Source organism: Rhipicephalus sanguineus, chromosome 1, assembly GCF_013339695.2.
Source record: "Rhipicephalus sanguineus isolate Rsan-2018 chromosome 1, BIME_Rsan_1.4, whole genome shotgun sequence".
NCBI classification, from domain to species: Eukaryota; Metazoa; Arthropoda; class Arachnida; order Ixodida; family Ixodidae; genus Rhipicephalus; species Rhipicephalus sanguineus.
Window position 1 is genome coordinate 65,901,116 of NC_051176.1, and position 22,256 is coordinate 65,923,371.

The 22,256-nt window shown below is 46.5% G+C and overlaps 2 protein-coding genes across 2 annotated transcripts; both read left to right on the plus strand.

Annotated features, from left to right (window-relative positions):
* Positions 1-2,000: 2,000 nt before the first annotated feature.
* Positions 2,001-3,240, plus strand: LOC119392485 (major egg antigen). Its single transcript, XM_049414590.1, has one exon. The coding sequence runs from the start codon at positions 2,199-2,201 to the stop codon at positions 2,781-2,783; it is 585 nt and encodes a 194-aa protein (XP_049270547.1). The 5' UTR covers positions 2,001-2,198; the 3' UTR covers positions 2,784-3,240.
* A 4,082-nt stretch (positions 3,241-7,322) lies between these two features.
* On the plus strand, positions 7,323-9,960 carry LOC119392469 (heat shock protein hsp-16.2). The gene has a single exon (XM_037659690.2). The coding sequence runs from the start codon at positions 7,447-7,449 to the stop codon at positions 8,101-8,103; it is 657 nt and encodes a 218-aa protein (XP_037515618.1). The 5' UTR covers positions 7,323-7,446; the 3' UTR covers positions 8,104-9,960.
* Positions 9,961-22,256: the final 12,296 nt, after the last annotated feature.

Below are 22,256 nucleotides of genomic sequence, written 5' to 3' on the forward strand. Positions count from 1 at the left end.
TGATGGTCTATTTGAGGGCAGTATATTTCTCTGTAATCTCTGCATAGGTTAACCCTAGAAAAAGACCGCGTCAGTCCGTAATTATAGTATTATGTAGGGCTTCCACACTATCTAACCGACAAACCGAGAAAAGATGTCTTGCTTACTAGAGCGAGCGTCTTATTAAATTTTGCCTCGTCTCCTCTTTTACCTTTCTCGGGATTTCCTCACCATCCGCCACACTGCATGTTTCAACTGCGACTTTCCAACCGGTGTGGTCCCTGAACGCGCCTCCGGTTTCGATGAGCTCGAGTAGGGAGGCTTCGAGAAAATACGACCTGCTGCCGAATAGTCCAGGGATGATGGCCACAGATGCTGCTTGAATCTGCGACATCAACCAACGACTACGGGCCCCTTGCGTCCAGTGTGCGAAAGTATGAATTTTCGCACACTGGACACAAGGGGCTCGTCGTCGACACTTTCGAAAGTGGGAATTTTGGATCGTCAGCGCGTCTAATAAAAAGATTTGGGCCAATATCAAACACGAACGATGCCTCTCAAACAAAGAGATATCGGTTTTAAAGCACCCATTTAAAACGTCGATTAATCGATTAATCGATCAAAAGATTCCACCGAAAACAATTAATCGATTAAAGGCTAAATCGATTAACGATTAACGATTAATCGATTAAAAATTTTAATCGACCATCCCTATTATGGCGCTGGACTGCTGACCCGAAGGCCGCGCGATCGACTCCCGCCCACGGCGGCTGCATTTTCGATGGAGGCGAAAATTCGAGGCCCGTGTACTTAGATTTAGGTGCGCGTTAAAGAACCCGAGGTGGTCGAAATTACCGGAGCCCTCCACTACGGCATCCCTCATAATCATACCGTGGTTTTGGGACGGTAAACCCCAGATATTATTTTTATAGACAGCTTCTTCATTTTTAGCGGACCGGTGGTGAGTAGCAGAGATTGCCCCATGTCGGTGACACATACCCGTTAGGAGCTGCGGATGCTCCGTAGGAATTTTCCACTGACCTCGACCTGAAACAGCTCTGCGGTTAAAACATAAACCTGATAACCTGATGGCGTAGAATCCTCCTTTTCTAGAGATTTCAGGAATGCATTTGCATCATTCCGACAAAACGGCATTCTCCCACAGCCTCCGCTACGTTCACGCGCGAAAAGACATAGCAACACCATTCTTACCTCGTGTCGCGTGTGTCCCACAGCCGTGTGAACGCGAGCTCATGTTTTCGCCGCTGTCCATCTTCCGACTCTATGGACAGCGACACCTGCGCCCGAGGTCATCTTTCACTGACTTTCTTAAAATACGCGATGAACTGTTCGCCACTCAATCGCTGCAGAAAAAATAAAATAGAGAAGCCAGCTTTATTGCACACGCGTTTCGGCTGACTGGCTCGCATGCTACACCTCATGAACGACGAGACGACACCGAGAAAAAAATTCGGCACTGTGGCGTAAATCAAGGCGTTGACAAGGAGACAACAAAAGCGGGACATGTCTAGCGAGGGCGCTCTCATAACTGGGCCCATACGTCTCTCGCCGCCATGGTTCGAAGCGACGCCCATGACTCATGTGCGCCGAACGACCCGCTTTCCACTCCCGTCGCGGCTATGCGAGCTAGCGAGCGGCTCATGACGTCACAGCGATGACACGGCTGTTACGCCTGGGGCAGCGAGAAGAGCTTATTATTGTGTTGTTCGCCACCTTCCGCCGGTGTTCAAGATGGCTGCTGCAGGCGCGGAGATGAAGTAACGGCCGAGGTTCTCGGTCGTCAAAATACAAGGAAAGCAAGGAAAAGCGTGCAAAGTTGCGAGGGTGTGCCGGCTTTTTTGGAAGCGACCCGCCGCGGGCCGCCCTCCCACCTCCTTTCGGCGCCGGTAATGCTATATATAAAACTGAAACCACCGCGCGCCTAGGGGCAAGCTGCACACTCTGGCCTGCCAAAGCTTTCGGTGGGTGAGCAAGTCCTCGAGAGAAAGCAAAAAAAAGAAAAAGAGAGGGAAAGGAAAAAAAGGAAGAGAGGAACGGCCAACGAGCCAAGACATATATCTCCTCGCGACCGACCTCAGAACGTGCAGCCTACCGCCACTACTCGAGACCTGCGCGCAGTCGACTCCAGACGTCCGTTCCCCGCGCTATATATCGGTGCCGTGCAAGCACTTACGTGAAGCTCCTTCGTCGCCGCCAACATGTCGAGCGCCACGACCCAGACCCGCACCGAGGTGAAGAAGGTCCACCGGGTGTTCGAGGGCTCCACCGCCGCCGACGTGCGGCGCCAGATGGACGAGTTCGCCAAGGAGTTCCCGGACTGCATGCGCTACTTGGACGACATGTTCCCCGAGCACAAGCTGCTCCCTTCTAGCGGCGGACCACCGAGGCCTGAGCGCCAGGAGAGTATCGTCAAGGAGGTCAAGGTGCTGCCCAGTGACGACAAGGACAAGATCTCCGTCGAGCTCGACGTCGAGGGCTTCAAGGCAGACGACATCTCGCTGAAGGCCGTTGGCCGCAACATGACCATCCGCGCCTTCAACGAGAAGACCGAGGGCGACACGACCGTCAGGCGCGAGCTCAAGAGGAACGTGGTGCTGCCCGAGGGCGTTGATGTCGAGAAAATCGCCTGCAAGCTGACGCCCGAGAACAAGCTCATCGTGCAGATCCCACTGCCTGTAGAGAAGAGCCAGGGCATCGAGTACCTAATCCCCGTGCGCTGCGATATCGAGCGCAGCGTGAGCCGCGACAACTTCGGCGCGGGAGCCAAGGCCGTCGACCGATGAACAACGAGGAGGGAGACGTCGATCGCCCAGAGAACATTGCTTTGATCTGCCTCGGTCTCCGTGGCCGTGGACCATCGAAACGACAGTGATGCAAAAATTTCGCCCATAATTGGAGAAAAGGGACGCTCAAAAAAAACTTCGCGCCTAATCTTTCCGGTTACCTTTGTCACGAGTCTTTCTAGTCTCTACAAATGAGTTCTGTGTACGCTCTAGACAACCGGGATCGACTTTGTATTAAGCTCGCCACCAAAAGGTGGAGGGTAGAAGCTCAATAGCGGCAACAGAAGCTTCTGCTTCCGTCGTCGCCATTGCGCTAAATCATCTGGTTTTTTTTTGTTGTTGTTCTCTGGCGTATTGCGTTCATTATTGTGGCTGCCATTAATCGTTGTTTCTTTTGTACGTCAATGTACACTCGCGCCCAGTCTGCGAGCAATGAAGTTGTTTATTTACTGCTCGACAGTGTGTGTCTGTTCCTCTGTCTAGGGCAACCGGCAACGGTGTCGGGTGTTGCGCTGAGTTCAATGCTGACTGCTATCCCGCGAGTTAATTGCAAACCGCACTGTCACTTTACGAAGGAAATCTCGATATTTTAACGGTTGCTTTGGCCACTGTGGTTCAAGAGTTCGTCTAGCTAATTCCATTGAGCGAAAAGCGCATAAGATTGAGGCGTACTTAAAATATTCACGATTGTCATCTGTAAAAAAAAAATGTACAAAAAAGTGCAAATCATGCTGTTTGGTGTTGCGATGTCTCTTACCATCTGTCACGTTGGTGATTTCATTTCTTCAGTCTAACCTAGGGCTCGTAAAATGTAAGAATTTAATTTCTTTGTTCTAATTTCCTTTTTATCATTCAATGCTTATGACGAACTGATCGAGCTGACGACGTAGGCTCAGCGCCTCTCAAGTCGCTGACGAAGAAAAAAATCGGATAGCATTAGAATACAACCTTTTATTACCCATGCCAAGAATTGCTACCTGCTTTCATGCGTGTACAAGTTGTCTTCCATGTCGCCAGCTGCACAGAGCTGGTCTCCTTCGCTCCTTGCGAAAACATTTTAAGCTCTGTAATGCATTGCATTTATTGTATACGCTGAACACCAAGTCCAGAATGCGTCTTTTTTTTTCTAATACAGCAATAATTCGGACTTTCGCCTGGGAAACCTAAGTTCAGGTAAGTTCTAACGAAGTTGCAACGACAACACTATTTCGGCATCGTTGTAATTCAACGCCGTTTTAACAACAGAGCTTACGATGTGGATGTAGATGGTGGTAATTTATGTAATTACGCTGGTTAAAAATCGTGGACAGCCGCACTTTGCTACAAGTAACACTTTTGGCCCTGCGTGACGTCAGCGGCGAAAGTAATACCAATAATAATGTAGCGCTATCAGTTTGCGTTTTCGCGGCAGGGCAACGGATTACGATCTCCACGGACACTAAAGTAGATTTGCAGTTACTGTGGCATCACGATTTGGAAAGTGACATGGTATAACATATTTAAAAAAAGACAGAATTCCCAAAATTTCTCGTTCGCCAGTTCTCTTTGCCTTTGGTGACCACTTACGCTGATAATACCTCTAACACCGGCATTTTCTGGAATTTCATGGAACAGGCTATTCCAGCACAAATAGTTTTTGTTAATACCGGCGAAATTTGCCTAAGCTTTCAGACACTAAGTGATGCTAGTAGAACCATTAATCAACGTCAACTCTTCTGGATTTCCGTACCTTTGGTGTGTGGAATCTTCACAACGAGTAATTCGCATTGCTTTCATCGCAACCATTCGCCCCGAGGTATCGCTCACGGTGACAGCAGCAAAACGGACGTGTATGGTCGGGGCCATCTGGCTGTGAGCTGCCACAGAAATAAATTCACTGCCTGTGTACACACGACGTTCGCCTAATTAGGCCATGTCCTACACGCGCGCTCGAGCCCGTGAAAAGCGCAAAAATCACGTCAATCCTCAGAACGAGCGAAATAGTCGTATTTGCTTCTCTCCAAAAGACCACTACTGCCAAAAAACTCGGCTCCCCTAATTTTGGCGCGCGCCCGGCTGGAATCTGAAACCCTCCGTGCCACTCGGCAGGCAGCTCTAGTGGACAGTGCGTCAGGGTGACGTGACGCCGGCTGTGACGACGGGGTAGGTCCAGAATAGAAGGCGACGGGACACCATGTGACATGAAGGAAATAAGAATGAGCAAGGATAAACTTATGTCGCCGCCGAGCGAATCGTGTGACCTGTAGCGGCCAGCAGCTGTCGCCGCCAGCAGGACGAATATAGCGAGGAGCCCATGTGGCATAATGAAATTACGTCAAATGATGTTCCGCCACCGAAGACACGCCGTCTTACTTCGAGCATTATCGGCTAGATAGATCGACCGCACGCCCTGGTTTACACGCATACTATCATTGAAATGTGTAGTAAAAAAACTTGGCAATGAGTAGTCTTGACCACGAAACCTTCTGTAACTTGAGCGATAAACACATAAATTACTTTTGTACAGATGTGCGCAAATATTCCAGCTGGGAAAACTTTGGTGATGAGACTCTCATCCCTTGCACCACGTGGAATTAAATTCTTGTGAAGTGGTATCTACGGCTGTTAAGGATGGTGATAACCAGAACGATGAGCGAAGCAACAGATACGCTACAGGAAAAAAATTGCGCATCTTGCACCAAGTAGCGCAAGGCTGGGACGCAGCAGAGCTTGTGGGCACGTTTCAGCTTCTCTAGCTAACCATCTGTACAGAATACTTGGGTGGTCATTGAGCACGTGCCAGTTAATGATGATGATAATTTTCTATCTACGACATTCGGTAAACATCGACCATAACAGCTCTCCTGTAAAAAAAAAAAAAAACTGGTTGGCACATAAAACGCGCATACGTGTGTAGCTTTTTTTTTTTTTTTTTACTCAATGCATGTTTCGAGTGAGTGCGTGGTTCCTCTAACAGGATCTTTCATATTGCGCTCAGGTTCCTCGAACGTACGTTTTTTTTTTACTTGTAAATATAACTCAGCATAAAATTTGTTCGGTTACGTTCACGTATTTCATGACATTCACACCGCAAAAATGCGTGATTTATGAACAATAAAAGTAAGCGTTTCAATCAACAAATTATCGCCACATATTTTTTCTAATTGAAATCAAATTACCTCAGGAACCGATGAACCTACCGTGTCCACGGCTATCATATATAATTGTAAATGTCATGGATTTTACGGGGCGCTTCATGAAAATGTGTACACTGCGAGGTCTATATGATATTATGGCGCTCAGAACAGGTATTTTTGGTTGCGAAAAACAAATAAACAGGTATTCAAAACACCGTTTGGATTCCAATGATGAGTATAAATCGCACGGATCAAAAAAAGTGGAAGTACCGGCTTGAAGCCTTCAAGTGTTAATTCGGAAGCCGGTGTGCAGTGTTGCAAAGCCTTTAAAAAATGTGAACTACTATTTGATTCATGCATATATCATTGATATGACAGGCGGATGACGATGTGGACTAGTCAAAAACTCTACATACACATCCGTTATTACACTGCAAGTGAAAAGCTGTCGCATCAAAACATCAGCAGTAGCGTAGTGTTTCACTTGTCCTTAGCTAAGTGCGATTGCATTCAATGGGTGTGGCTGATAAAAAATGAACGAGCCTTATAATTCCAAAACCTTATTGCTTTCATGATCGATGTGACGACAACAAGTGCAACTGTGTGCAGCAACATTTTACATAGTGCGAAATATAGTTCTCTATATACGTAAAACAAGACTGACCAATCTAATGATTCAAATATTGCTAGTCCGAAATGAATAAAATCACGTTTGTGAATTTTCAGTAGTTGCCATTGTATGACAAACGAGCTAAAAAAAATCGTTGACGTACGCATTCCTGCAATACGTCATCAGCTCTCTGCTGACGCACCGTGTGAATCAGTGCCCGTTGCAATAATTTGATTGCGCACTGCTTTACAAACCTTAGCGCGGACGCACGTAGATTGAATACGTAAGTCTGGTGCCAAGTTCCTGATATTAGCCAACAACGATAATTCTGGAAATTACGTTACGTTCTTTCCCCGCTGCCGTACCGTTGCAATAGTAAACATACGCTGATCGTAAGATCACGTTATAATCAAGAAATAAATGTTGGTCGGGCGTATCGGTTAACTGCTTGCAGACCCACCGCACCACCTGGCTGGGCCCATTCGTGCCGTTCGTAAACGCTCCTCGCGACAGCTGTTAGCCGTTCCGCGAACGTGCAATTTCTTCTTGTGACGTCAGGCGCCGTAACGCCCTCCTGACGCACCCTGCAGTTTCCAGTGAATTTAGCTGAAGACGCAACGGAGGGCGCCACCGGTGTCCTCGTGGACGGTTCTAGATCTTGCCAGATGCCACTCGTCAGGCCGCGGCTCACATCTAGACGTTGCGCTTTCTATACTTAGACCGCGTGCTCTGGTAGCCGTGACGTAGCTGGTGGAAGGCGAGAAGGAATTTAGAGGGGGCTCCGTCTTCACTTTACCCTTCGTTTCGCAGTAGAGCGAAAGTTCTGGACGCCGTTGCGGCACGCCAGATCTCGCCGGGGGGTTGCCCGCGAGCACGCACAGCGACGCGAGAGAGCCTCACTCGTCCATAAATACCCCAAGAGGGGTGCCGCTTCGCCATGGACAGATCGCCTTGGTCCCGACGAGAAGCGCCCGAGTCTCCGATGGCGCGCAGCGAAATCGTCATTCCGATCCACTCACTGCAGAGCGTGCCGCAAGAGTCATACAGGACCGAAGTACGCCGCCACGTTCAGCAAGTCTTGGAGCGAGCCGCAGCGCGGCCAGAACACGACCTGCGCCGCGAGCTGAGCACGATGTTCAACCGGTTTCCCATGAGGTCGCGCCTACTATACGGCTTCGACGACTTCGACGACTTTTTCCGCGACATCGTGCCGGCTCCGACGTTCCCGTCCTTCGAGAAGGCCTTCCGCGAAGTCAAGACCACTGTGGACGAACACAACAAGCTCCTCATGGAAGTCGACGTGCACGAGTACGAGCCCGAGGAGATTACGGTCAAGGCCATCGACGGCCGCCTCCTTGTGCACTGCAAGCGCCAGCGTGCCGGCTGCACCAAGGAGACCCACCGCGAAATCTCGCTGCCCGACGGCGTCGATGTCGAAAGCATCACGTCTAATCTCACGGCGGACGGCAGGCTGAAGATCTGCGCACTCCTGCCGGGTGCGTACGGGTCGCAAGCGCAGCCAGTCCAACACGCCACGGCAGAGCCAGAGGGAGACCAGAAGGCCGAGGCATACCTGTACGTCAACGACTACTGAGCGAGTGCCGAGACGGGGGAAACTGGGATCGGATTTCACTTCGAGGAGGCCTCGAACTGAAATCCGAGCCTAGCGCAGAGCACATTTACTGTGCCGTTCTGTCGGAGTAGGCCTTGGGCATTTCGTCTTTCCAGTGCAGCGGGACGCACCGAGCCTCTTTCAAGTATTTGTCAATTCTTGTGCTCTTACAATTGTGTTCTTCACGGCGAACGGCAGCCCTATGGAAAATTATTCCAGCATATGTTAAACGGGCTTCTTTACTCTCTGTTTATGGCAGTTCTAAATTAACTGCTATTTTTGATCTTGAAAGAGGCTCATCCCCCAAATACCGTACTCTAGAGGTTGTAGTCTGTCCACGAGCTCACCAATGTACACAAAGGGCATGGAGAACGATACCGTGCCTCAGATTCGGTTACGATATAGAAGGTCCCATACCATAGTGCCGGGACGCATTTAGCGTAAGATCCTATGTACGTTATCATTTGCACTTTGTGGTGAATTGACATCAGAATGCCACATCTGCGTTAGCATTTTCGCCACGTATGCCGAAGCCCTTCACTTTAGCTTATAGTGATTTCTAATATTGTTTAAATGGGGGTGAGCGTCATTTCGCCCTTATCTTTTTTTATAATCATGACCAGAACATAACCTCGATATTCCTGTGATGATACTTATGGTTGTGCTGGAGATTTTCTGGCAATGGCACACAAGGACGCCTTTTAAACAAGCATACAGAAGAGCGGTAAGCTTGTGTGTCTGGCTTTTTGGCATTCGCACAAAAAAATTTCTGTCGTTTTTCCAAACGCTTTGTCTATCAATGGACAAAAGAAAAGAAAGCATAAGTTAGCTCACGCGTATATCTCCCACATGAGTGTGTTCTTTCACCGTTCGCCAACTCTACAAAGTGCCACCCACAGCACAACGTTTCCACATGCCTAAAAGTTCGCGACGTAACCATGAAGTCTGGGTTTGAGAACCGAACTTCATTCATAGCAGCGTCGGCGTTGTCCCATTCAACAAGACACGCTGTCGACGTGTTTCGTGATGTTGCCTACAGTGCTGTAGAGGTTCATTATCGCGTTGCACGCTCTAACGAATGCCAACGATAACGAATACACCAGCGAATCGCAGATGAGATGTAGATAACGAAAAGTTCCTCTGTAACAACATCTCAAATCTGTTACACTTCCTGCAGCAAAAACTCAGTCGTTACTGGCATTCCTCGAGTATTTGTTTGTTTACTTGTTGACCTTTCTTTTTACTTAGTGACACTTTTTTGCTTTGAGTTTCTACAATGTTAAATAGGAGACGTTGACCTCTAGTTAAGTTCGCATTGTGACTGCGTCATATGAATGCGCTTGTTGTTCGTTAGTGTCATGTGAGTCATTTCTAATTCAGGGACAGAAATAATATTTCTAGGTGCGTATGAGGCTGAATGTATTTATATTTAGCTGCAGAATTAGAAGACAAAAATGGACGACACATTGATAGGTGAAGTGCATGTGGACACCTGATCTTCTGGTAGACTTTTCACCTAGCGCATGTAGCGTTTCTGTGTTTATATTAGGGCTGGCAGTTCTGGTATCTGACTGTTATTTTTTGCAGTTTTTCTTTTGTCTACCAAAGCAACTCACTCTGAACTCCGAATAGCGCGAACGCATCCGTATTTTTGGTTACCTTGATTTGTGTACTATAAGCCAAAAGTTGCATTGTTTGCTTTATAAGAGACGAATGTTTCGGCTCTCCCTGCTGTACAATAAGCATCACCTAAGACTGTTATTTTTCATTTCTTCTCCCACATCCCCGTTTTTGTACAAAAGTATAAATGTTTACAGAAGAAAATAAAACTGTTGTATTCACGTTCATGGGCACTCTTTCATTTTCTCTTTGTCTCAGATGTGTTGCTACGTCGAAATTTTTCCTGAGTCAATTTTTCAGAAATCGTGCAAGTGCCGAGCTTCGTTGGCGCAGCCTAAAGATGAACGAAAACGAACTAGCGCAGCTATTCACTGTGCGACTTCACTGTTAAGAGGGTCGTTGACTCCAGCAAAGCTCTTTCTCCACTTCACCCGCTTAAACACAGCGCCGCATCTCGGCAAAAGAAGTCGCTGCGCTTAGTTTCAATAAAGCGCGGCGATCATTGATGTCGAGGGGTGACGCTGTCATTACTTGCTTGGGTCGACGTATCGGTTTAATGGAAGAATATTTGAGACTACAAGTGCTATGAGGGGTGTGGAATGAGACGGGTGCAGTTACGCTGGTGGCGTGCTGGGAGGGTGACTCACCGGCAAGCTGTAGTATACAATCACAGAACAAAAAGCATAGCGGATGGTGTAATCAAAGCTCTTCTTGTGACCTTTCTTGCAAGAAATTGCATTTAATCAGCAGTTGCACCCTAATATTTACAATTAATCTATTTGTATTTCTTTTAACGCAATAGCCACGAGCGCGCATTGTATCATGCATGATTGTGTGAGCGGCTATGGTATATGAGACTCAGGGGCGTAGCGAAGGGGATGGTTGGAGGGTTCAACCCCCCCCCCCCCCGAGATTTGTCAATTTGGCTTGCGTATATATACACGCACACATACAAACGTAGGCACGAACATACATTAAGTATGGTTGAACCCCCCCCCCCCCCCCCCCCCCGGAAAAATTTCCGGCTATGCCCCTGCTGAGACTGGGTTGCAAGGTAGAACCAGAGTGGTCGTTGTGACACTCGTGCGATGCGCCGCCCCGCTCTCTCTGTGTGTGCCTCAATGTGTCTAGATTGCTAGTCTGCGGATGCACTGTGTTAACTACATTGAACCAGAACTTCTCTTGCATAAGGCTTGCATAGTCTTCGAATGAATTATGTTTTCAGCAGCTTAAGCCAACTTTCATATTATAAAAACATTGGATCTGATGAGGCCTGCTAGTCTCGCTCTCAAATTACAATAGCCGGTATTAATTTTCCTTTCAAGTTACAATAGCTGCTCGAATCAATACCAACTTTCTTAAATCCATAGACACTAAAGGGTATAGCTAAAAAAAAACGACAAAAAAACGAGGAACACAGGAAAGGTAGGCAGCGAACAGGCGCTACTAACAACTGTTTATTTGAGTCACACTCACCGAGTTTAATACACATTGGCATGGCGTTGCGCATACGCAACATCGCGTTGAAAACAAAAAAAATATAATAAAAATATAAATATGTAATAGTACCCGCAGTATAACAACTGCGCATGTCAAAAGAAGCCATGCAGAAATTGATATTCGGAAGCACGCAAGGAGATCGAAGCCTCACTTATGCACACACCATCCTCCTTCCTGTTAAAGAACGATTCCAGAGCAAGCCGTGATGAACAGCTCGTGCTTTTGCCCAGTAACTTGTTACCACGGAAAATCGGCTCACATTCACATGCAGAGATGTGCGCGACTAAATGCGCATACTTGTCATTTTGCTTTTTAGCAAAGGAACTGTTTAAGCCGAGAATGGGTCCATGACGGGTGAACAGAAATTATCATCATCATAAACCGGCACGCGCTCCCTTCATCCTCTTCTTCCTCTTCGTCCTCTTCATCTTCTGATTCGCTCCCAGAACAAGTGCGCCGATTTGTCTGGCGTGGCCTGCAATAATTCTGATGGGTGAGAGAACGAGTACAGAGAGAGAAAGAAATAGAGACAAAAAAAAAAAAAGAACGAGAGATATTCTTACGGAACAAAATTTCTTGACGATGCGGGATTCGAATACCCGTACCCACGACCCGAAGGCGAGCATCATAACCACTCGGCTATCCAGGCACGCTAGCAGAGCATAACATAGCCTTGTATAGTACAGTATAGCAAGAGGGCGAAAAAGGGAAGTGAAGGTCACAATGAGAGATGTGAGTGTGAGGAGGAGGGAAAGGAGGTGGGGAGAGAGTAAAGCATAGCATATAAAAAGAAAGAGAGAAAGAAAGGGAAGAAAAACAGAAACAGAAAGAAAGACAGAAAGAGAGAAATATACAGACAGATACAGAAAGAGATAGAAAGCAAGAGCAAGCGAGAAAAAGAAAGGGAAGAAAGCTGGAAGGAGCGAGAAATAAAAAAGAAATATATATATAGAGAGAGAAATAAAGAAATATAAATAAACAAGAAATATAAAAAAGAGAAACAAAGAGGCCGCCCAGCCACGCACTTCCTTCAGGCTTGGCACTACTAGTGCAAAGCTGCCTTGAATTTTTCTTTTTTTTTTTGCAATTAGGGCATGCTCCCTCAGTCGGTCATTGAGGTATCTTTTCGAGTGGCCGATGTACAATTTACCACACGACATGGGAATGGAGTAAGTACACCAACAGAGCATTTAACGCAAAGGTATTGCATGTCTGATGCTGCATGCTCGTGTGCCTTGAACGCATATCCGAAGGCAAGGTTTTTGCAGCCTATTAGGGGCAGAAATAACCAGAGGCCCTTCATGTCTGTTTGCCACCTTCTTGAGACCATGCGACAAAGTGTGCACGTATAGCATGACCACTGACCACGCTCTGCCCTCGATCACCTTTTAGAACCGTTATGAGTAAGGGAGGGGCTTGACAAGGCAGTGTGAGCCAGTTTCTGCTGCAGAAATTGAGGAAGCTTAATGTTGATGATCGTTTTCGCGTCAAGAATTTGAATGAGGTTGCCGAGTATATTCAATCCAGCAGAGGTATAGGAATCGCCTTTTCGGTGGATATCGAAGACCTTGATTATTCTGTCCCTCAAGACAAACTTGCAGGGGCAGTCAAGTCCTGCATTGAAACAAATGGCGAGTGTGATTTCCGAAATTACACCGGACTTTCCACCGACAATTACATAACTTTGCTCGAATGTTATCTCAGTGTCGCTTTTACTGTTTTTGGCGGGCAATCTTATTTGCAACGGCAAGGCGTGTGAAGTGGAGCATGTTGAGCTCCCGTTTTATGCGAAACTTTTCTATCAGGTACTGATTTTTCCTTGCACGCTAATTTTAATGGGGAGGCGTGGTTGAAAAGTGTTTAGATATGTCGATGGATTTTAGTACTTTTAACCAAGCACTGTGATTTGTCTTCGGCGAACACTGTGTCAGACATTTTAGATGTTTTAGTCGTTTCGGAAGAGGGCTTGTTGTTACGCACGAGATCCCGAACTCTAATGAGTTGCAATTTTTGGATTTAAACCTGTTATTCCACGCACATCATGTATGCTGGGCGCATTCTCCCCGTGCCAAGAATGAGCTGTTGCCTTTCGACTCAGCCCACTGTAAGCTCATAAAAAGGGGAATTATTGCGCAGTGCATGAAATCAGCTCTCGGAACGTCGTGCCCTCATCGCATGCAGGAGAGCTTTGATTGGCAAGCGACCCGCCATTTGGCGGCAGGCTTCCCTTCGAAGGTCATTGCAGCAGTCACCGAGTCGCTCTTGCAAAGAGTCAAACATTGAGCAGAAAGGGTGGGGGCTCTGGGTTTGAAGGGGAGGCCAGTGGTCATCCCATACGAGCACACTTTCTCGCATGGTCTCAAGGAGGTGGCAAGCAGACATGAAGTGCCACTGGATTTTTTTTTTTTGCCCCTAATAAGCTGCAAAAACTTTGCCCTCGAATTTGCGTTCAAAGCAAACGAGGATGCGGCATCAGGCATGCAAACCCTTTCGTTGAATGCTCTGTTGGAGTTGTTTACTGCATTCCCATGTCGTGTGAGAAGTTTACATCGGCCAGTCAGAAAGATGCATCAGTGGCCGACTTAAGGAGCACGCACTAAATGCAAGAAAAATTAGAGGACGCTCGAGCTTCGCCTTGAAGAGTAGAACGCGATAGCGTAATTGGACCCTGTTAGCACCGCCTTCTCAATCGCTAGCCTGGCGTCGCTTCTGGGTGGACACCTGAACCGTGCCGTGAAGAAAGGAACGACATGTGCGCCTGTAAATCGGCCCTTTCAAACTATGCTGGAATGCCCACTGCAAGTGCAGTTACGAAGTGCCCACTACAGGTCCGTAAGGCAACACGCGCACCTGCGCAGCTGCACACGTTGTTGATGCTGTTGCTGATCACGATAATTGATTATTCCTGTGCGCTTCGTAATTGATGGACCATTTAGCCAACCACTCATTGCGCAAATCACATGTCTTGAATCGTGGTGTGATTTGACGCTTTTGCAACGCAATGTTACATGTGTTATTGGCACTTTTCGCATTGCACAACGTTCGTACAGTGTTTTTTTTTTTTTTTTTCATAAGCAATTTCGAGCGTGAGCGTGGCTCTGTGGTAGAACACCTGATGGCCCCGCAGAACTCCTGGATTCGATTCCCACTCGAGCCGAAAATTTTTTTTTTACAATTTCTTTATAATTTCTTTCTGCACATATCTCGAACTTTCACTAACGGACAACGCTGATTTTTCGCTGACAACCAACGACGCCGATACCAGAATTTCTGCGAAACGAGCTCTTTAACGCTATCGCGTCAATAGAAAGACGGCATGTATGTGCACTTAGTTGCCCACATCGCCGTCCAACCAACCAACATCTCTGCATGTGGGCGTGAGGCGATTTTCCGTGGTACCAAGTTACTGGGCAAAAGCAAGAGCTGTTCATCTCGGCTTTATTCGGAATCGCTGTTTAAGTGGTCTAGTGGTTATGGCGCTCGAGTGCTGACCCGAAGGGCGCGTGATCGAATCCCGGACGCAGCGGCTGCATTTTAAATAGAGGTGAAAATGTTTTAGGCCCGTATACTTAGATTTAGGTGCACGTTTAAGAACCCCAGGTGGTCGAAATTTCCGGAGCCCTCCACTACGGTGTCTCCCATAACCATATCGTGGTTTTGGGACGTTAAACCACAGATATTATTACTATTATTATTAGGTTTCGATCTCCAAGCATGCTTCCGAATATCAATTCCTGCGGAGCTCCTTTTGACATGCGCAGCCATCTGTTTCATCTGATATACTGCAGGCACTATCGCATATTTATATCTTTATTATGTTTATTATTTTCTTGTTTCCAACGCGACGTTGCGCATGCGCAACGCCATCCCAGTGTGTATTTAAACTCTGTGAGTGTGACTGAAATAAACAGTTCTTAGTAGCGCATGTCCGCTGCTTCCCTCTTCTGTTTTCGTCGTTCTTTTGAGCTGTACCCTTTTGGTGTTTTAATAATATCTGGGGTTTAACGTTCCAAAACCCCGATATTATTATGAGGGACGCCGTAGTGGAGGGCTCCGGAAATTTCAACCATCTGGGTTTCTTTAACGTGCACCTAAATCTAAGTACACGTGCCTCAAACATTTTTGCCTCCATTGAAAATGCAGCTGCCGCGGCCGGGATTACTCGTTTGGTGTTCATGGATAGCCAAATAGCCGAGCAGTCAGTTCTGCTAAATCCATAGTGTGGCGCAGAAATGTTTTGTTGTTGTTTCTTTCTTGTTTTTTTTTTTGCGTGGGATTCCAATCAACTTCCCGTTAAATATCTTCAATGTACCCTACATCACAAATTTCATACAGTAAAACCTGCTAAACAGCTGTTTTGACGCGAAATTGGACAAGTGCGAAAGGCGCACCTTTGCTTTGTGAGTTAAGTCGCCTTGTTCGCAACATCACTTTTTAACTGTTTCATATTATACAGTGTTGGCTGCTAATTTTATCGCAGAAATGCTCATAAAACATTTATCCATATACAAGGTCTGTAATGTAGATTCGACCAAAGCACACACACATTTGGATAACTGGACCGTAGTTCCGGACAAGATGGAAGCTTGAAGTGATGAGAAATCATTTAAGAGGGAATGTCGCTAGAGGACACGTTTTGACAAGTGGAGTCGTATTCGCCAGCATCATTTCCCTGTTCAACTCTTTCTCATCGCTTGGAGAATTAGCAGTCCGAAGTTTCATCGCGGCTTCTCGAGCATGCTTATCGCACTTCAGTTTCTGGCGTTCGTCAACTTCAGTTCTCAAAGCATATAGGCGTGTACATTTTGGTTAACATGTTGGACATGTTCAAAGGAAGGCAGGGATGTTAACCAGTCTGGAAAAACGCCAGGCCTGCGCTGAAACCGCAGCACAGTCACAGCGAAAGCTGGAAGAGCAGCGTTTCTAGAGCCCGTTAAGCTCTCTTGGGGCTACAATACAAGTACACTAGAAAGGTACCCACTACGCCATAAATCACAATTTTTGTGAAGTTGGGATGCACCTACTGAGCCAATATTCGTCATTCTGCGGAGAAGCGAGGCACCAGCTACACGTCTGTAAGGCATTATGTGCACTTTGTTGACGCGACGACTGATGACGATGAAGAATTATGGCTCAGCCATTTGTAATGGGTTGGAATCTTTAAACGGCCCACCAGTTATGTAATTTGCATTGGGTGACGCCCGGTCGCTATTTCCCTCTCCCGTCATGCTGTAATGCTACCCTCCACTGGGAAAAGGGATAGGGCAGTCTGAAAGTTTGAGGTAGAGAGAAAGAGAGAGAATGGCAGAGAGAAAGACAGGTGGCTCAGTGGCTGTAAAAGATGCCACTAAGTCACTTTGGCTTGAGCCTTTGGATGAACTTTTACTGAGTAGCGCCTGATATTCTGTACAGGAGCCATGTTACACACCATTTTGGTCAGAATGCCGTCTCAGTATCTGGAAATTTAATCTGTAACCTCCTTTTTATCAACACAGCACATTAGCTACATAGGCGCTGCAGCGGGTTCTTCTGTATATCTTTTTCCCCCTTTCTTTTTGTGGGGAGCGACGTCAGAAGAGAACCTTTAAACTTCATATGTCCGTGTCATTGACGAACACACAAATAAATAAATAAATGAAGCTTAAACGAAGTACCTTTGGAAACAGTTCATGTAGCCTCTTTAGATTGAAAGCGTATGGTACTTTCTTACGACAAGGTCATAAATACTCGTGTTCGGAGCCACGCCACCATAGCTCCCAAGTCATATAACAGACGTTGAATGCGGTCTAGAGCTTCGACTTATCGTACAGTTTATGCTCCGTGTCGTGCATACAAGTGACAGTCTGCGGAGTGCGCAGTCTTCGAGTGCCGTGACCCCAAATGAACAATCATGACAAGGGCACTAACTAACGCGGATTAAGGGCGTTCGACATGGAGCGATTTTTTGTCAATTTCGTGCCGAGAGGTTTCTATAAGAACCCAGAGTTGCGGTCAAACATCGGCGAAACTGGCCGATATATTAACGAACAATAATTGTAAATATACTTGCATCGCAGAGCGTGGAATATTTTACGGAAACATTTTTAGAACAGATGGTATGAGACCGCAGACCGTGCGTTTGGTGCGTGCATGCGTGCGTGTGTGTGTGCGTGTGCATGTGTGCGTGTGTGTGTGTGTGTGTGTGCATGTGTGTGTGTGCGTGCGTGCATGTGTATGTGTGTGCGTGCGTGCGTGTGTGTGTGTTTGTGTGTGTGTCTTTGGTGAAGTATGCATCAAATACATTTTATCGGAACAGCCAACTTCTGTACTTTCTGCACAGGCATTCTTTTACAGCGTTCTCCAACGTACACAGCAACTAAGACGGCTGCCATAATGTTTCTGTTTTTATGCGATAAAATATCCAGCAAAGAAGGACCACCGCAGCTCGTGCTGAGTGTGCTGAGTAGGATGCGTCGTCGGGCATCGATGGCGAGCTTTCTCGTAACCAACGTCGTTACATCATTAGCATTCCCAATCAATTAAAGACAGAGATGATATGCCCTCCAAAATGGTTCGTTAATTCGTTCAAGGCTTTGATTATCGCACGCTCTCACACTAACACAATGGAAAGTAAACAAAATGACAGAAATACGTTTCAACCCACCGTGGCAGCTTAGCCGTTAATGCGCTATTCCAGCGGATTCCAGCACTTCCAGTGATTGCACCGGATTCCAGCGCTGCTAAGTTCGCGAGGCGTGTTCAATTCTTGGCCACGACGGTCGCATTTCGATGGGTACAAAATGTAAGAATACCTGTGAGCGCGGACTTAGGCACTCTTAAATAAACCTAGCTGGTCGAAATGAATCTATAGCTCCCCACTGCGGCACTACGGCAACCATATTGGTATTTTGGCGTGTAAAACACCAGAATTTGATATTAACACTCGTTTCTACAGCTTGAATCCAAGTCTGCACTGAAAAACTCACAGGGTCCATAATGCTTTCGCCTAAGACGACTCGAAGGGGAAAGCGATGTTCTATTTCTTCTCAGTCGATATACTGATCCTCCCAACCACCTTCCGAAAGCTTTTTGCACCTAACGTGGCTTTGCACTGCCTTCTGGATTGGGGGCATTGCAAGATTTCTGCACGTCACCTGGTCCTGCAGTGCCTCCGTGATCGGCCCACCTTTCACCAAGCGACGATATCATGTGATGACGACATCGTAGAAGGGTGGCAGATCGGGCTAGTTGGTACTGTATGATTTATTGCGTAATAGCGCGGAAACAGATCAAAGGACAACAACAACAACAACAACAACAATAATAATAATAATAATAATAATAATAATAATAATAATAATAATAATAATAATAATAATAATAATAATAATAATAATAATAATAATAATAATAATAATAATAATATCTGGGCTTTAACGTCCCAAAACCACGATATGATTCTGAGAGACGCCGTTGTGGAGGACTTCGGAAATTTCGACCACCTGGGGCTCTTTAAAAGCAGGCACGTCTCCAATCGAGCGAAAACAGAATAAACAAGCACGTGTTGAAACATGGCAAGTGCAAAAAACTAGAGTGGTGACCGCATGCGCGAATGTGCATACAAGAACGCGAACTTTTTATCAGACAGTGAATGGACAGCTTGCTCGCGCAGAAGCATCCCTCCCGCCTCATCTGAGGCGCTTCTACAATTATGCAGGTGCGGTCATCTTTGTGCCCGTACACAACTGATGTGTTATCGAACTCAGGACGACAGCCACACTGATGAATACGACACCTTTTTTGTTTCGAACGTTATTAGCATGCTCACGAAGCCGGTCGTTGAGGCACCTGCCAGTCTGACCGTTGTAGCAGGCACCGCACGACAGACGAATTCTGCGAACAGTCGCGCACACATAATCCACGAACCAGTTACGGTTCTTAACCCTACATTCAACTTCTCGCCTCGCTACTGGGCAGCCAAAAACAACATGAACACCCACGTGACCGATCTCATCCACTCTATGTGACAGGTGGTGTTTGAACGGGATGACCGCGACTTTGCACGTTTTACCACGCTCTCTTGGGCACAGACGTCTGCGTCACTGACCATCGGTTATCTGTCCTGCGCGTAGCGTGGGCCGTCCAAGTCTACTTTTAAATGCGAAGCATTTCTTAGCGTTCTGCGACTTTGGGCGTATCTATCTATCTATCTATCTATCTATCTATCTATCTATCTATCTATCTATCTATCTATCTATCTATCTATCTATCTATCTATCTATCTATCTATCTATCTATCTATCTATCTATCTTAGCCGCCTACGACTTTGTGCTCTCCTGGCCGTTTCGTTAATCGGATGTATACCAAAATTGGTGTGTCATAACATGGCCTGATTACGAACATAAATGACAGGTCATATCATGAAAATCACGACACCCTTGTCATGAACAGCATGATTTACATTCCATGACCTTAGGCTCTTGCGGCCGTTCCGTTAATTTCATATACACCAAAATTGGTACGGCGTGACAAGAATTCATGACGAATATAATGACAGGTCCTAACATGCAAATCATGACGCGCATGCCATGTGCAGCATGATTTACATGTCATGGTCTCTGGGAGCTCGCGGCCGTTTAAATGAAGGGATATGTACGAAAACTGGTATGACGAGACATTTCTGTATGACGAACATAACTGACACGCGGTAACATGAAAATCATGACGTGCATGTCATGTATGACATGATTTACATGCCACGCTCATGGCGCACTCGCAGTCGTTTCGCTAGATTGATATACACCAAAATTGGTATTGTGCTATGTGACTGTATGAAGAACATGAATAACAGGTGGTAGCATGAAAACTGTGACATCCATGACATGTATGTCATGATTTACATGCCACGCTCATGGTGCATTTGCGGCCGTTTCGCTTGCATGATATACACCAAAATTGGTATTGCGCGACACGACCGTATGACGAACGTAAGTGAGAGGTGGTAACATGAAAATCATGACATGCAAGTCATGTACAACCTGATTTACATGCCACGCTCATGGTACGCTAGCGGCCGTTTCAGTAGATTGATATACACCAAAATTGGTATTGCGCGAAGTGACTGTATGAAGAACATGAATAACAGTTGGTAAGATGAAAACCGTGACATGCATGTCATGTATGTCATGATTTACATGCCACGCTCATGATGCATTCGCGGCCGCTTCGCTAGCTTGATGGACACCAAAATTGGTATTGCGCGCAGCGACTGTATGACGAACGTAAATGAGACGTGTTAACATGAAAATCATGACATGCATGAGATGTATGGCATGATTTACATGCTATACTCATGGTGCACTCGCGGCCATTTCGCTCGTTTGATATACACCAAAATTGGTATTGCGCGATGTGAGTGTGTGACGAACATAAATGAGAGGTCTTAACATGCGAATCATGTTATGCATGTCATGTACGGTGTGATTTACATGACCCTGTCATGGTGCGCTCCCGGCCGTTTTGTTAGCTGGATATATACCAAAATTGGTATGGCACGACACGAGTGCGTGATGAACATAAACAACAGGTAATGCATTGTATATACCAGAATATGCGTTTCATTGGCATGGTGTATACTAGATTGTGCATGCATGCGTGCATGGCAAACATGCGATATATGGTGGACTAGAAGCCATGGCATGAATGATTTCATTTGGCTCAAAGACAAACAAGGCGATGTATGCAGCTCTTTGCTGGCTGCTTCGCATTACATCGATTCCCACAGTGCGTGGGATCTGCCGAATTTTTTTTTTCACTTAATGTCAACCAGAATATCAGCTGCCCCTGTTTGTTCTCTGATCCACTCTGCGCTCTTCATAACCGAAGCCGGTAGATGCCGGTCGATAGGTAAGTGGGGCGATGAAATTAAGAAGTTCGTAGGAAGCTGACGATGGTGTATGTCTCACTAAGTGCGCGCGCGCGCGTGGTTGTGTGTGCGTGTGCGTGCGTGTGTGTGTGTGTGTGTGTGTGCGCGCGTGTGTGTGTGTGTGTGTGTGTGTGTGTGTGTGTGTGTGTGTGTGTGTGTGTGTGTGTGTGTGTGTGTGTGTGTGTGTGTGTGTGTGTGTGTGTGTGTGTGTGTGTGTGTGTGTGTGTGTGTGTGTGTGTGTGGAGGAAGAGGATAGCCTGACGCAAACGAAACGACTCTGGCCTAACATTGACGGGTAGGCCGCAGCATAGAGACCAAACATTGAAAAATAAACATGGCAGTAATATTTGCATGCAATTATGCGTAGCGGTTGTCCAAGCGCGATTGGAACATGATGAACGAGTCGTACATCAGTCTGTTTATCAACTTTCTCAGCGACGTGACTGACTGCGTAAAAGTGACTTTCCGCAACAAAACTGCCTGCGTCAATGCACTCAGCTAATTTACCCTGACTTTCCGCGAGTTATTTGCGCCGGACGCTCACAATAAAGGTGACGCCAGGCGTGGCATGTACCCGACCTAGCGTGCCTATTGTGACTGCTGGATCAGACCGAACGCAGCTGTAGCCACAGAACCAGCTTAATCGACGTGGAAGTATATGGTGTCAGCATGCAGATCGACTCGAGGTTCGGGTATTTGTTGCTTCTATCGAATTCTCAATTATTGTGGCCGAGAAAGTGACAAACAAAACTTACAGGTATGCCACAGAACGAAAGGTCACTTTCTCGAGGACACTTTCTGACAAAAAACAAGCAAACAAAAACAGCAGTGATGATAATAATAATAATATCTGGGGTTTAACGTCCCAAAACCACGATATGATTATGAGAGACGCCGTAGTGGAGGGCTCCGGAAATTTCGACCACCTGGGGTTCTTTAACGTGCGCCTAAATCTAAGTATACGGGTCTCAAACATTTTAGCAGCAGCGATGATAAGCATCTTAAGATATTCCCTTAAGTAGAGTTTCTCTCACATCTCGTGCACCGCCATTGATTAATAAAGAAAAACATCGACATCAAAATAAATAGTCATATAAACGCGCACTAGAG